The sequence below is a fragment of the Pocillopora verrucosa genome, chromosome 14 (assembly GCF_036669915.1).
Source record: "Pocillopora verrucosa isolate sample1 chromosome 14, ASM3666991v2, whole genome shotgun sequence".
Classification (NCBI taxonomy): domain Eukaryota; kingdom Metazoa; phylum Cnidaria; class Anthozoa; order Scleractinia; family Pocilloporidae; genus Pocillopora; species Pocillopora verrucosa.
In genome coordinates, this window is record NC_089325.1 from 8,164,763 (window position 1) to 8,178,511 (window position 13,749).

The following is a 13,749-nucleotide window of genomic DNA, read 5'->3' on the forward strand; positions in this document are numbered from 1 at the left end:
TTTACACTGAACAGTTTTAAAGGCCAATATCCTCTGGATGTTGGCCGTCACGCGATCCCCCCATCAACAACTATTGGAAGGGGAACGTTGCGTGACGCTAAACGCCGGAGGACTTTACCTTAATGCCCTTTTTTTTTTTTTTTGCCATATAATATCCACTCAGGGATCGTCTGAGTGGAATCTGCATGACAAAAATAGTCAATTTATAGCAGAAGTCGAGCGTTTCCGACCACGAGTTCGATTCTGCGACGAATGGGACTCCAAAGATGCGGAGAGCGGTATTCTCCCACCATGTGATCTGCACCAAACATCTGGAAGAACCACAAACGATTTTAATTTCGCTTTGTGAGCTAACAGGAACTTAGAGATCATTTTAACAACGCGGAATTTATGTAGAATTGAGGGACATTTACGCTTTCATTTTCTGAACATATCCGCATTTGATAACGAAACTAATTGAAGCGATATGACAGAGGAATTAGATCTTCTCCATCTCAAGCGTTTGCAATGCTTCAACGATGCAGTATTTGCCATTGTGGCGACCATTTTAGTTCTACCTATCAGAAAACTCGAGGAGAATGCGACAGAAAGCTCCAGCCTTGCCGATCAACTTAGCGACAAATGGCCGCAGTTATTGATCTACCTTGTAGGATTCCTCGTAATTTGTGCCGTATGGGAATCGCATGTTGTGCGCTTCCGTATCTTGTCACGGCTCGATGATGTGCTAGTCTGGTTAAACCTTGGATCGTTGCTATTCACTTCGTTTCTCCCTTTCACGTGCGCTTTAGAGGGAATGTTTACCTACAAGTACCTTCCCATGATGTTGATCTGCGGAAACCTGCTCGTTCTCGAAATCCTGGAGGTGATCATGATCGTGTACGCCTTTCATCATCCACGGCTGCTGGACCCCGAGTTTGACAACCTCTCCCATCAAGAAATCAAACAAAGGATGAAGCTGATGCTGGTGAAGAAAGCTGTTAACCCCTTCCTGTATATTTTAGCTGGTGCAGTTAGCTTGGCCAAGATAGAATTGGCCCTTATTGTTGTGGCGATTGTTGTCTTCTCTCCCTGCATTAATCGCCTCGCGGGTGTTATCTATCGCAAATGGACTCGTGTACATCTAACTGGATCGGAATTCGATCACATGTTTGGGAATTTCATCGACAAAGAGAGAGTGGAGTTTTTCAGCGATGGACTTTTCGCGATTGTTTCCACTCTGTTGATCCTAGATATCACTGCTGAAGATTTTCCTACGGAAGAGGAAGTCAACCGCCATGGCATCCAGAGCACACTCCTACACATGAAGTCGGAAATTTTCACGTATGGAGCGACGTTCGTGGTGGTCGCGCTTTTATGGTTCACGCACCACTCGCTATTTCACTACATTGAGAAACTGAATCAAGTCATGCTCGTTTGTAACAATATTTCCTTGGCCTTCGTGGGTCTTGCTCCTTTAATCAACGTAACGCTTAACCGTTATGCAGGGCATGGCAAACCCGATAGCCGTCTTGCAGTGCAAATCGGGGCGATAATTGTATTCATGGCCAGCACCAGTCAGGCTGTAGTGTTTGTGATCGCCTTATGCAAGGGTCCGAACTATCTAATGGCGCGCGCGAATCCTAGCGTGGGATCTCGTACGCACGCGTATCTCGCGTTGAAGATGGCCATACTTCCACTGATAACGCTCGTGGTATATTTAGTAGCCGCGCTGTGCCAGCATGCTTCGCTCTCTGATGACGTGTATCACATCGCTGCAGGACTGACACCCATGATATTCATTCTCATGAAAATCGTGTTTTCCTGTTTCAAGGTTCACTGTAACTGCAGACAGTGGAGAAGGGGAACGGTGCGACAAGGCGATTCGGAATTTTACTTTTTTGCAGGAGGTGACTAAAAATAAAATGAAGTGCATGAGGGAAGAGAACAATTCCAAGAAACTTCAGGAACCAGAAATGCAGGACTAGATTTGTATTTCAAAGTGTCTTCTTTAATAGAGCGTGAATCCATGATGATCGAGAATATTTTGTGCATGACGCTACTGAGCATAATGTATTTACAACTTCGTAGTTTTAAAGTGGAAGCCGTATTCGTGCACGATAGCAATCTAACCATTTACAGCCATATGTCAATATGCATATTCTCCTTACTGTTCTCTGTACATTTTTTTGAGGTGTTGACAAGGAGAACTTATTTAACAATCAAGAGCTTCTTTAGCAGATGATCATTAAGTTTATTCTTGTAACCTTAATGCTTAATTCAGGGATGATTTGTAGGGAGAAATTAGATGCTAGTCACTCTCCAGGGTTAGGGGAGTTTCTCTCCTAGTAACATGTTAAGGTAATGATTCCAAACTAGTAAAAGATTAAGATCCTATATTCAAAATAATACTTTTTAATGTACTGCAAAATAAGGGAGGTACGTTTCTAAACAAACTGGTGCTGCGTCGGTGGAGGAGTATAACAAGAACATTTGGTTCTATCAACTGAGTTGATGATGTAACCTGGCCACCGTAAAGAGTTTCTGAGATGCCGTTTCGAGCGTTAGCCCTTCGTCAAAGCTCTGACAGTGTTGCTATTTACATTATCAACTCATTCGATAAAACTAACATTATCTTATTGCAAAATAAGATTTTATTATGTCTTTATATCTGAGAACTCCGCTCAGAAAACAGAAGCACACCATTGGTAACGTTCAAACAATTCTTTATTGAAGACTTTTCATTTTAATAATAATATCTCAAATAAATCTTACTTTGACTTGCATCTAGAATTCTCGTAGAAGGTATGTCACTCTTGTGCAAACTCGACATCATAAATATCGAATTTCTTTTTAAAGGTCCTTTAAAAAAAGGATCTAAATATTTGATTTTGAAAATAATTCATTAAAAACCGTAGCTAATCTTCCTTTAACTATAAATATTGAAAAATACGTTTACAGTATGCAAAACGCTGCTGTACAATTGCACAGTATCTACACGAGTGATAGAATTTTATACAGTATGTATATTGTTTTACTTTACTTAAACACATAAAGGTATAAACGAGATACCAATAAAGAGGTAATTACAGCTTTCAGATTTTCCCTGACCTCCAAACGAGATATTTACAAGTTAATTTTACAACGTTAGAGTAGAGTTAAAGTTTTTTAAGTTAATCCAAGCGAAAAGTAACCAAACACAAGGAAGGAAATATTCAATAGTGGCAGTACAGGAACCCCTTTGAACTTCAGGCCACATTTGTTACAGCTGCTAAATGAACGTGTAAGCTTCCACTCCACCATTCTCAGATTCCTCATTTGCGTGTTTTTTTTTTGTTTTTGTTGTTTGTTTTTTTTTTAATGAGCAACGATCTAGTATTTTTCTGGTCTTTGGCAGATTCTCGGTCAGATGTAAAGATCAAATAATAAGATCGAAAATGGCGAAAAGTGGCGGTAGAGGGGAAACCTAAAGGAGGAAAAACTCTCGCCTCTCCCCCTAACACGTTTTTTCCCTGGTCCCCCCTGTCCTCGAGCCTGGCACAAACTAGCAGTTTCTCGATGTTTTCAAGCTATTTGTCTAGCCAATAACTAGCCAATGAGGGCCTATTCAATATTTTTTCTGGCCAATCAGATGGACCATTGAATTACAGAATCGTGGTTTAGATGAAGACGTCTGGCGCAGTTCTAAAATTTTACTTCGAGGCCACCCAACAGACATCTGCCCAGTCGCTGCACTCAAATTGCATAAAAAGTTTGCACAAAACTAAATCATTATCATGTGAAAAAGTAGGAACTTTTACAAGAATAAATCTGTGAATTCTTGTGCTTTTACTTCAACCCATCGTTCAAAGAAGGAGCACCATTCTGTTACAGCGGTTGTCGAGGCGCGTTTGATTGGCAAATTTGCTTAATCCGTCGTAGTGCAAACAATAATTAACAAGTCAAAACCAAGATAATTTAGTCAGTTAATCCACGTTTGGTTCTAGGTGCTACCTGTAATCGACGCGTGTGATCTAAGACAGCTTTCAGATCCGAAATGATCTTGAAACGTAAAATAACACTTCTGTATTCGTGGTTGAATCTGCGTAGGAAACGAATTTTTACGTTGTCCTTCTTAGATTTCTCCTCAAGAAAAGTGATGTCGCACAAAATTAGTTTCAACTGTATAAAGAACCGATACACAAAAGGCGAGTGAGAATCGTCGGTGACCTATCTTCTTATTAAGAACCTTTTAAAATATCAAGAGAATATCAAGAAAATATCTATTGTTGCTGTGATAAAAATAACCCAAGTAGTGAACATGGATGATTTGTCCGCGGGCAACTCACCCACAATCCACGCACGCGTACCTTTCACTCCAAATCCTTTACGAGTACCACGCGAGCTTTTTTTGTTGTTAACTGCTTTTTTTTTCCATTAAGAAACCTACCACTTTGTTTCTGTGATTAAATTAGGGGTGTGTTTACGCCAGAGAAGCGGAGATTATTTCACCGAAAGCGCCTTCGAAACACTGCTTCAGATCACGATATGAAACCACCAACACAGACTGTTCGTCTCGTGACATAAGGCAAACTTTCTCGTTTGTCCCTGCTTCTAGCTGGAAAATGAAACAATGAAATGAAGTATTAGAATGTAATGACAAGAGGGATTAGATTCGATAATATCAGCTAAAACTGGAAAATCAGTCTAACTTAATTTTCAAAAGATAGAAAGACAAACATTGTAAGAATTACAAAATCAAAACCGAAGTAATAACAAAAGCCCATCAGCCAATGAGAACGCAAAGTAAAAACTATCAAATTAATTGGAGCGCGGTGATAAAACTTTTTAAGTTACCAAAACCACCATCATCGTTTTCAAAAGAACTAACCTTGTTCAGACAGGCAACTATATGAGCCAAGTCTACCCATGGTGCACCATTTTCAGTGACTTGGTGGAACAAGTAGTCTCTAAACAGCTTCAAAAGATATCGGTCACCAGTCTCCGACCAACTTGGATCCATAGTGAATCTGTAAAGTAATGGGCACGAGTCAGAGGGAAATCAAACGGGATCCATTGCCTAACATTACATTGCCGGGTTTTTTTTTTAATTTTCGTGGATTTTGCGAATACACATCGATCCTGAAGAAACATAGATATCATATGACGAAAATGACATATGACGAAATCAATCAGTCTGAAGGTGTTTACAGTGCAAGCAGAAACAATTAATACGAAGGCACAAAACATACTCTGGTCGTTCATTGATGATTCCAATCTTGCAAAGGATTCTGAAAAGGCGCCCGTTCTCCATTTCCTGATAAAAAGAAAAAAATTATGTCGTTTAGCTTTGGCCATATGCGTTGAACATACAAATACCTAAAGACTAATAAAAACGTTAAATGTAAGGTTTAGATTGATTTAAGTTCGTCTATAACGATTTTGAACTCATGGTTGTGTGTCTTGAAAAATTCTGCAAAAATTTTTTCCAATTGCTCAAACGAAGATTCCCGAACATTTGTATGCTGGTAATAAATTTTTATATTATTACCTTAGCCAGCTCGCCCTCTAAAACATCGCACTTGACTTGCGCAGCGTCTAATTGTGTGTAAAATCTGGCTCCGATCATCGGCATAATGTCATTCACGCTCTTCATGTGAGCTGCGATAGGACTGCCCAGAAGATAGCTGTCGGAGAGGGCAAAGTTTAGATTGAACAAAGACTTTCCAAAGCCGAGTAACAAAACAACATAAAGGTCTACTTCTGTAGTTTCTTCTGAGAGCTTAAGATAAATAAAAATTAGCTTACATCTTAACAGTATATCCCAGTTTCTAAAGAAAGAAGTAACCAGGAACACTGCTACTCCTCCATAGTGTGCAAGCCCACCGAAAGCAGCCCCACTCCATTTTGTAAATTTTCTGAACAGTTTACACTCATGGGAGGATCGGAACACGTAGAGTGAAATGTCTAACCCGTGAACATAGCACAATAACATAGTCACCGGTCGTACCCAAACCTCTCGATTCGAAATCAAGCGCACTAACCACTAAGCTCCACGTCTCTCGCGGTAATGTACCAGAACAAATACGTATAAAATGATCTTCAAAGCTGGATTTAGTGTACATTACATTTCCCTTCCACAAGTGTTGCTTTAAAAGGAACAACGACTGACACTTACATAATAAGGTTTTTAAGATCTGAGGAGTAGTTCATGGCCATGTACTCCAACGACTGTTGAATATGTTCACGTTGCACAGCTTGAAGAGAGTAACACGCCAAGGCAAGGACTAGTTTACCAAGGGAAGTAAGATCCTCTTGCTGCGAGAGAAAATGAAGTATAAAGGAAAACGAGTAAGCTACAAAATTAATGTCCAAAGGTGAGAAATTTTGATGCTGCTATGCCATAAGACACAATGAAACAGGAACAAACGGACGCGATGCGATGGCGTGACACAGACACACAATCTGTTGTCAAGCGAGCAAGTAATTGTTACCAAGCGCATAAAGATCTCGGGAAATGCTGAGCAGGGTTTTTCATTTGCTTCTTTAAGGTTATAGGAAAAATAAGATTAACTCATGTTGGCTTGAACATATCACAGGAGTTAGGAAAAGGAGAACTTGCGAGCAAACTTTGATTTCAATTTAAGATTTGTGACGCAACATGAATTACTCCTAAATAACAAGTTTACCACGGATTTACACTTGTCACGGTACTTCCTTGCACTACGGGAGAATCAGGAACTCTTGCAAAACCTCTAGCACAAGCATTAGATTCAACCACATTAATGACGTACCTGGAAATGTGGAATCATAGCATTCGGGCTGTTACTTGCATCAAAACTGAGAACATCGAATATCCCACAACCATTTATTCTTAATCTGCCAAGAAAACAAAATGAACGTTAACATTTTAATTAAGTTCAAAAAGAGAAAGTCGAAAAGAACAGAATGCAACGCAAAACAAACAGTTGTACACTCACCTTGAATTTCCGATTAATAAAATCTTGGAGGGATCAATGACTCTACAGGCCAGTCCAGATGCATGAACAGATCTCAGTGCAGACGACAACTGAATAATGTAACTCCAAATCAACCGTTCAGGCATGGGACTGCGGTGACCTGGCCGGTGTCTGTTTAACATTCCGCCGGCACGAGGATGTGAGGGAAATACTAATGTACCATCGGGGTTCACGGGGAGATTGGAGTCTGGACCCGAAAAATGCCTCATAAGGAGTGTTTCGGCTCCAGGATGATAGTCGTACACGAAGACGAGAGCTGTGTGACGAATGAAGGTGGTTAATACGAGTCCTCGAAGCCGGAAAGCATTGATTCATTTCACAAGCGCAAAGGTATAACTTCTCAATCAGTTCCTATTACATATCTTAAATACTATTTCAGTATAGATTCATGCCTGTTGAATGTTCGAAAATGTGGAAAACACTTAACCTGTTTTCAAACAAGGAATGATAAATAGAGACTTTCCAAGTCACTTCAAGTAGAAAAGGTCAGTTTCACCACTGAAGACAACAAGTCTGTTTCAGGGACTTCACAGGAGAATTAAATTGTTCAATGACATCGTTCCCTAAGATTGTTAAAATACGTTATTTTCTCCTCTACACTTACAATTATCTCCAAAAGACTTTGTTGTAAACACTTCTCTGAGACTGACGAGATTTGAGTGGCTGACTTTCTTCCACTGATCCACAAGAGCCATGGACTTGGTATTTACAAGTCGAAAAGCTAAACCACAAGAAACACTCTATGTAAGAACAAACATGGGGAAACAAGGAAACTGAATGACCCTATCACTGATGTACTGTCTGTCTGGCTGACTGACTGACAGACCAACCGACTAATTGTCTGTCTGGTTGACTCACTGACTTACAGAAAAAGTAAGTCTCAAAGGCTGAATAACTGACTCACTGACTAGTTGACTGAATGACATACTAAAAAAAATTTGGTTTCATCAACTGAGTTGATAATGTAAATTAGCCGCCGTAAAGAGTTTCAAAGCTGACGTCTTGAGCGTTAGCCCTTCATCAGAGCGAGATATTTCGTCAAATAAATCAAATCATCTTGTTCTACTCCCCCACCAGCCCAGCACTACAGTTTGTTTAGAAACTTTAACCCCCTCATTCATTTGACTGACATACTGTATAACGGAGTCTCCAAGTGACTGTCCGACTGGCCGAAGGACTGACTGGTTACCAGACTTCCTGACCCATAGACTGACTAGCTGACCAACTAACTAATGACTCTCAAACTGACTAACTGATTGACAGACTGTCTGTCTTACTGCCTCGGTTCATTATCAAACGTTTCAATAATCAATCCACTTACAATGTATTCTTCTAAGTATGTAAATAAGTCCATCTTTAGAATTTGTGGCTTTGTAGCAGGTAGTCATATAACCAAACGTCCTTTGTGCCTTCAGGGAAAAAAATTAAAACACATAGTACGTTAGCTAAAATATAACTGTCAGCTAAACACATTGTTACTTGCAAACTCAATAAAAGTGGAAAAATGAAATCTTATTCATCTTCTAACATCCATGAACACCTTTTTTATTTTTTTACATCACTAAACATCTGCCAAGCACCAGAGCCTGCTGCAGATCTTGTTCCTCATTAAACCCCCACCCCATCCCACCCCACCCCACCCCACCCATACCCCATTGAAAATAATTTAAACAAAGTAAAAGTTGGCCCAGCACATCCACTGAAAAAACCATTTTGGTTTTTGAATTAATCACAACATGTCAATTTAACTCTTCTTAATGCCATGATGTTTTCCATTTTATCTGCCTTCTTTGTAACTAATTTTTGTAACCTCAGTTAATTTATAGGTTTTCTTTTTTTTAAAGTCAAGTTTACTGAATTTACCTGCTCAGTTGGGGTATCCAAGGGTTCTATTGGACACAGGGTGTGGTAACTGTCAACCTCCTGCGGCACAGCTAACAATGATATAGTACAAGTACATTCATCAGCAAAAGAAATAATTCTTTTCAGAAAGTAAGTTATATATTTGACAAACATTCCATGGGCCATGGACATGAGATGGAGGATACCCAACATGATGAGTAGCCTCACCGACAATATGTGGGAGGCAGAGAAATATCATACTAATAACAACCAGAAAATACTTATGATGAAGAGCTAACTTCTGGCCTGGCATAGTATAGTTGCTCAAGTTCATGGTAGCTGCTCTACTCAAAACCTAGAATTGTACCATATCCACACATCCATATTGAAATTAATGATATCATTTTTGCATGCCAGTCCCTCCAAACCTGCTCTTTTTTTTATATTTCTACCACTAACATAACATTACAAGGCTGCTTCTTACTGTTATCATCTGGGTCAAGCTGTGCCATACTTAGTGCATGTTGGTGAATGAGTTCCTGAAAAATGAGAAGGGAAACATTCAGATTTTCAGACAAAACCACTTGATTTGTAAAAATGATTTTCTTAAGCCTGGTGTTCACTAAAAATGCATTCAGAGTTAGCTTTGAATCCTAAGAATGCTTACAGCCTGAAGAAAAGCTGAAAGTTGAAAACTCAAAGTCATAACTTTGATGAAATTTGAGTCACAAAAAAAAAAAAACAGAACATGTCCTTTTTCTCTATAATGTCTGAGGCCCAAGATAATGCTGGTTCTCAGAACCTCCTTGTGCTCAAAGTGCAACAATCTAAAAGTTTTCTCTAGGTCAAAAGCAGCAGAGTTATATGCAGAATCAGTATTCTGCTTAGGGTTTCCTGGTTTCATTTTCATTTGACAGTATCCCTCTGCATGTGAAAACCAGCACAACACAGAGCTTGAACCACTCAAACCAAAGGCTACCACATACTCACTAATGGTTACTAACCTGTCGAATTTGAGTTGACATGGAGAAAGAATTGTTCCGTGTTTGAGTGCTTTGAAGATGTGCAAGGTGAGAAGGCTCTGACACATATGCCTGGTACGATGGGAAAAGCTAAAATAGACAAAATACACGTATTTCAGAAGGAAAAAACTATCTGCCACTTTTTCTTTAAGCATACAAGTACAAGTTTACTATCTCATATTAGTGATAAAGAGCATTCATGTTAGTAATCACAAAAGACATTAAAATCTACATTTAAAACATGTTTTCCTGACAAGGACAACCAAATATTAAACAATATTTTTTCCATCAATTTAACAAGGTTTTTTTTTCAGTAAAAGTATAATTCTTACCACAGCAGGCTGCTGTTGTCCTTGTTGAGTGTAAAAGTAGGTTGTTCCACCAATGGATTCCATCTGCTGTGGAGCTGGAACATGTGCCTGGTTGTGTATTTGTGGCTGGGGGAGATTTTGGTTCTAAAGAAAACATAGAGGTTTAAAGAACTTTATATTGTTGTTGTGAGAGCAAAGATCAACTCCAAACCTCTTTAGATGTGTGGGCTACAAGACTATTGCCCTTGGAAATTGTTCTTGTGGCCATTCTAGGAACATGCAGGAACTGTAGGTAAAAAGTTATTGCTGATAGGGTTTGCACTGAAACTATCCTCAAATTACATACAAAATTGCCAAAACATAGCAAAACATAAGAAATAAATGCATTCAAAATAAAACACTCACTGCAGTAGATGGTAAAAATTCAAATGCTTGTGATGTGATTGGATTGTGGTGTGCCTTTGGTGATCCAAGTGGTGGCTTGCTAGGAGAATGCAGTGGTGACACAGGACCTCCAGGTGCCAGGGATGAGGTAAATGCCTTCTTTGATGGGGAAAGAGGAGAGAGGTGCCCACCAAGGGAACCTGCAGGCATCTGAATAATGTAAAAAACAAGTTTAGTTACATGATCATGTTTGAACAAGTTATCACACCTCAAAAGAAGCTCAGCTAGCCACTACTATATACATGGTAATTTAGTGATAACAACTGAGTTGAAAACGTAAATTAGCCACTGTAAAGGGTAAAAAAGCTGACATTTCATCATTAGCCCTTCATCGTCCATCACTCAGTTACATGATCATGTTTGAACAAGTTATCACACCTCAAAAGAAGTTCAGCTAACCACTACTATATACATAGTAATTTAGTGTTAAAAACTGAGTTGAAAATGTAAATTAGCCACTGTAAAGGGTAAAAAAGCTGACGTTTTGTCGTTAGCCCTTCCTCGTCCATCGCTCTGACGAAGGGCTGACACTTGAAATGTCTGTTTTTTTTACCCTTTACAGTGGCCAATTTACGTTTTCAACTCAGTTGTTAACACTGAATTACCTGCTATACTCTCCCACCAACGCAGCACCACAGTTTCTTTAGAAACTTACCCCTTTACTACCTTATACATGTCTGATTTCATGCTTGTATTTATAAAATATAAATCATACAAAGTCAGAAATTAAAGTTGCAAAAAATTAAATAATTATTATCATATATAAATACAAGCACAGTCAGAATTTTATGTGCAGTGTAAATAGCAGATATTATAAAACATGAAAGTGTTGAAAGGAAAATGACCAATAAGATCACATGACTGGTGAAAAGTAATCCAAATTTGATGGATTATCTAAAAGAAGACTGAAAGAGGTGACATTTTCAGATGTTTTCCAACTAACAGCAGAGCCAACAATACATTACCTTGTTTGTTGAAATCGACAACTGTGCCATGTTGCCAACAAAGTTGTCATGAAGACCAGCTGTGTTGCTTTTGAACCCTCCACTTCTGAGCCCCTTGGGACCAACAGGTCCGTTATTCATCATTGGACCATTATTTATAACATGTCCATTATTGGCAGGCCCTGATTGGAAGAGAAGAATAAGGAACTTCAGTCATGAAATTCCAATCATGAAATGTGGAAAGACAGATGATGTCACGAATAGTCAGATTGCAGTTGTAGCACATTCAATGAAAGCAACTCATGCTTTTCTCACAACTCTTATTTAACTAAAATTATTTTATCAATTTTTAACAGTTTCAGCCATTTATAAATTTCTTCAATTTCAGTTCTATGTAAAGTGCATTACATTATATTCATATAATTTTTTGCATTTTTGAAGTACAATAAAGTTATTATTATTATTATTATTATTGTTACTACACTTACTGCTTATTTGCTGCTTACTTATTGTTACTACACTTTCAAGTAGAAGGATAATAAAAAGAAAGAAAATATCACTGAAGAAATTATTTGATTTGACAAAAACTTCTCAGATCTAAAACTTTTGTAAAGGTATTGCAGAAAATGAAGAAAATTGATTAAAAAAAACAAAAGAAATAGTACATAAGTGAGCACAATGAAAAAAATTCAGACAAGCCCCCTATGATCTTCAGGTTTGTGTAACAGGTGCCTTTGAGTGTGATGAGCCTTTTTAATAATTTTATAATGGCTGATGCAGACAAATATTATGAACAAAAATATAGTTGTCAAGTCACATATGTCCTACTCAAAGTTCAGTTATCAACTGTAGTCTTCAATTTTAAGATCTCACACCACTTCAGTGAATAAATTGTTTCTCGTGAGAGTACTCACTCAAAACTTTTTTACAAACTCAAAATAATAATTATAATAATAACAATAACAATAAAACTGGCACAGCCAGCTGTGAAAATATGTTCTTAAACCTGTCCGATAGTAACTACAAAATTATTGACAGAACATATAAGCTATCTGTGACATTTTGGTTTAACCACACACGTTCATTGTTTTGAAAACGCAGACTGACGTAGATATAGACGTAAATGCACTTAGCTACTATGGTTCCATGACATAAAAAAGTTGTAAATCATTCACCACAACAATTCTATGAAGTTATGATCGAGTTTCTTCCTGTTCTTGAAACACAGTTCATTGCCTTGGGACATCTGCTTCTTCATTTAGACAGACCTCATTGCAGTACAACGCTACATAGTAATAGCGAAATTACTGAAAAATTGTGACATCTCTATTTACCTATCGCACTGATTTAGAATTCGTGTTTTTTTCCCTAAGCTGTCCTATACCCAAAGTTTTATTAGTTAAAATTTGAATTTTTTTAATAGACTTTGGTAGTCAATTCCATTTTATTTTGAATCTTCTAAACAGACCTCAACATTGTTTGTTGTTCAAAATTGTGCCTGCAAAATTTGCCAAAGATACTTCACGATTCCACCTTCTAACCTTGCTAAATAACTAAAAATATATCTATCTACATTAAAATCACCTATAAAATATGCAAAGATCAAAAACGAATATCCCTCGACCGTTGTTTTATACGTACCCATTCGACCTTCGTTGGAAGAAGGCCTCGCATGAACAAACTGGCACTGATCGCCGTAGAAACAATATCCATTTGTATTGTAATAACGACATAACGTGGGCCTTGAGGATCTGTAACCAGTCGTTGAGTTTGAATGATTCATCACTTCACGATGATCGCGTTTTCAGATAATAATTCGCTGCTGAGACATTGTAAATAACCGACCTTCAGATTACCGCCGCCATTTTTGATCGGTTCGTCTTGCGTTACTTTCATAAACGTGTGCGCACGCATGTTGACTAGGTTCAAGTCTACCTCTCTCAAGAGTTCAAGTGCACAAGAACTCGGCATATCCGGACAGGTGTACTGTTGGAAAACAAACGTGAATATTACATATAATTCTCATGTCATTTCTTCAGCAAATATCTAGAACGTATATGAGCGCTTAAGTAATTTACAGGCTTCAATCCGTCTCAACATTTTAATTTGGTTGGATCTGAATTTCACTTTCTATGTCTTAAGGATAAATTTCAACTGTACTGTACAGTTTTAATTTAGAGAAACCGGACCAAACCTGAGTCTTGAAATAACT

At 38.2% G+C, this 13,749-nt stretch overlaps 2 protein-coding genes across 2 annotated transcripts; one reads left to right on the forward strand and one right to left on the reverse strand.

Moving 5' to 3' along the window:
- Positions 1-21: 21 nt before the first annotated feature.
- LOC131776481 (endosomal/lysosomal proton channel TMEM175-like) lies at positions 22-3,070 on the forward strand. Its single transcript, XM_059092665.2, has one exon. The coding sequence runs from the start codon at positions 467-469 to the stop codon at positions 1,892-1,894; it is 1,428 nt and encodes a 475-aa protein (XP_058948648.1). The 5' UTR covers positions 22-466; the 3' UTR covers positions 1,895-3,070.
- On the reverse strand, positions 2,686-13,412 carry LOC131776480 (PAN2-PAN3 deadenylation complex subunit pan3). Its single transcript, XM_059092664.2, has 16 exons — positions 13,179-13,412; positions 11,559-11,719; positions 10,555-10,743; positions 10,171-10,293; positions 9,821-9,928; positions 9,301-9,355; positions 8,838-8,908; positions 8,296-8,383; positions 7,579-7,695; positions 6,936-7,230; positions 6,750-6,834; positions 6,134-6,273; positions 5,507-5,642; positions 5,208-5,272; positions 4,847-4,985; positions 2,686-4,573 (listed from the first exon to the last, which is right to left on the reverse strand). Exons 1-16 carry the CDS (start codon positions 13,318-13,320, stop codon positions 4,439-4,441), a joined length of 2,049 nt encoding a protein of 682 aa, XP_058948647.2. The 5' UTR covers positions 13,321-13,412; the 3' UTR covers positions 2,686-4,438.
- Positions 13,413-13,749: the final 337 nt, after the last annotated feature.

Bases quoted from the DNA above. Each gene is read 5' to 3' on its own strand.
- LOC131776480 (XM_059092664.2), bottom strand. From the start codon at position 13,320: ATGAATCATTCAAACTCAACGACTGGTTACAGATCCTCAAGGCCCACG. The intron at 9,929-10,170 runs GTAAGAATTATA...TGTCTATTTTAG, and splicing joins GACAACAGCAGCCTGCTGTG to CTTTTCCCATCGTACCAGGC. The intron at 4,986-5,207 runs GTATGTTTTGTG...ATTACTTTACAG, and splicing joins ATCATCAATGAACGACCAGA to ATTCACTATGGATCCAAGTT.
- LOC131776481 (XM_059092665.2), top strand. From the start codon at position 467: ATGACAGAGGAATTAGATCTTCTCCATCTCAAGCGTTTGCAATGCTTC.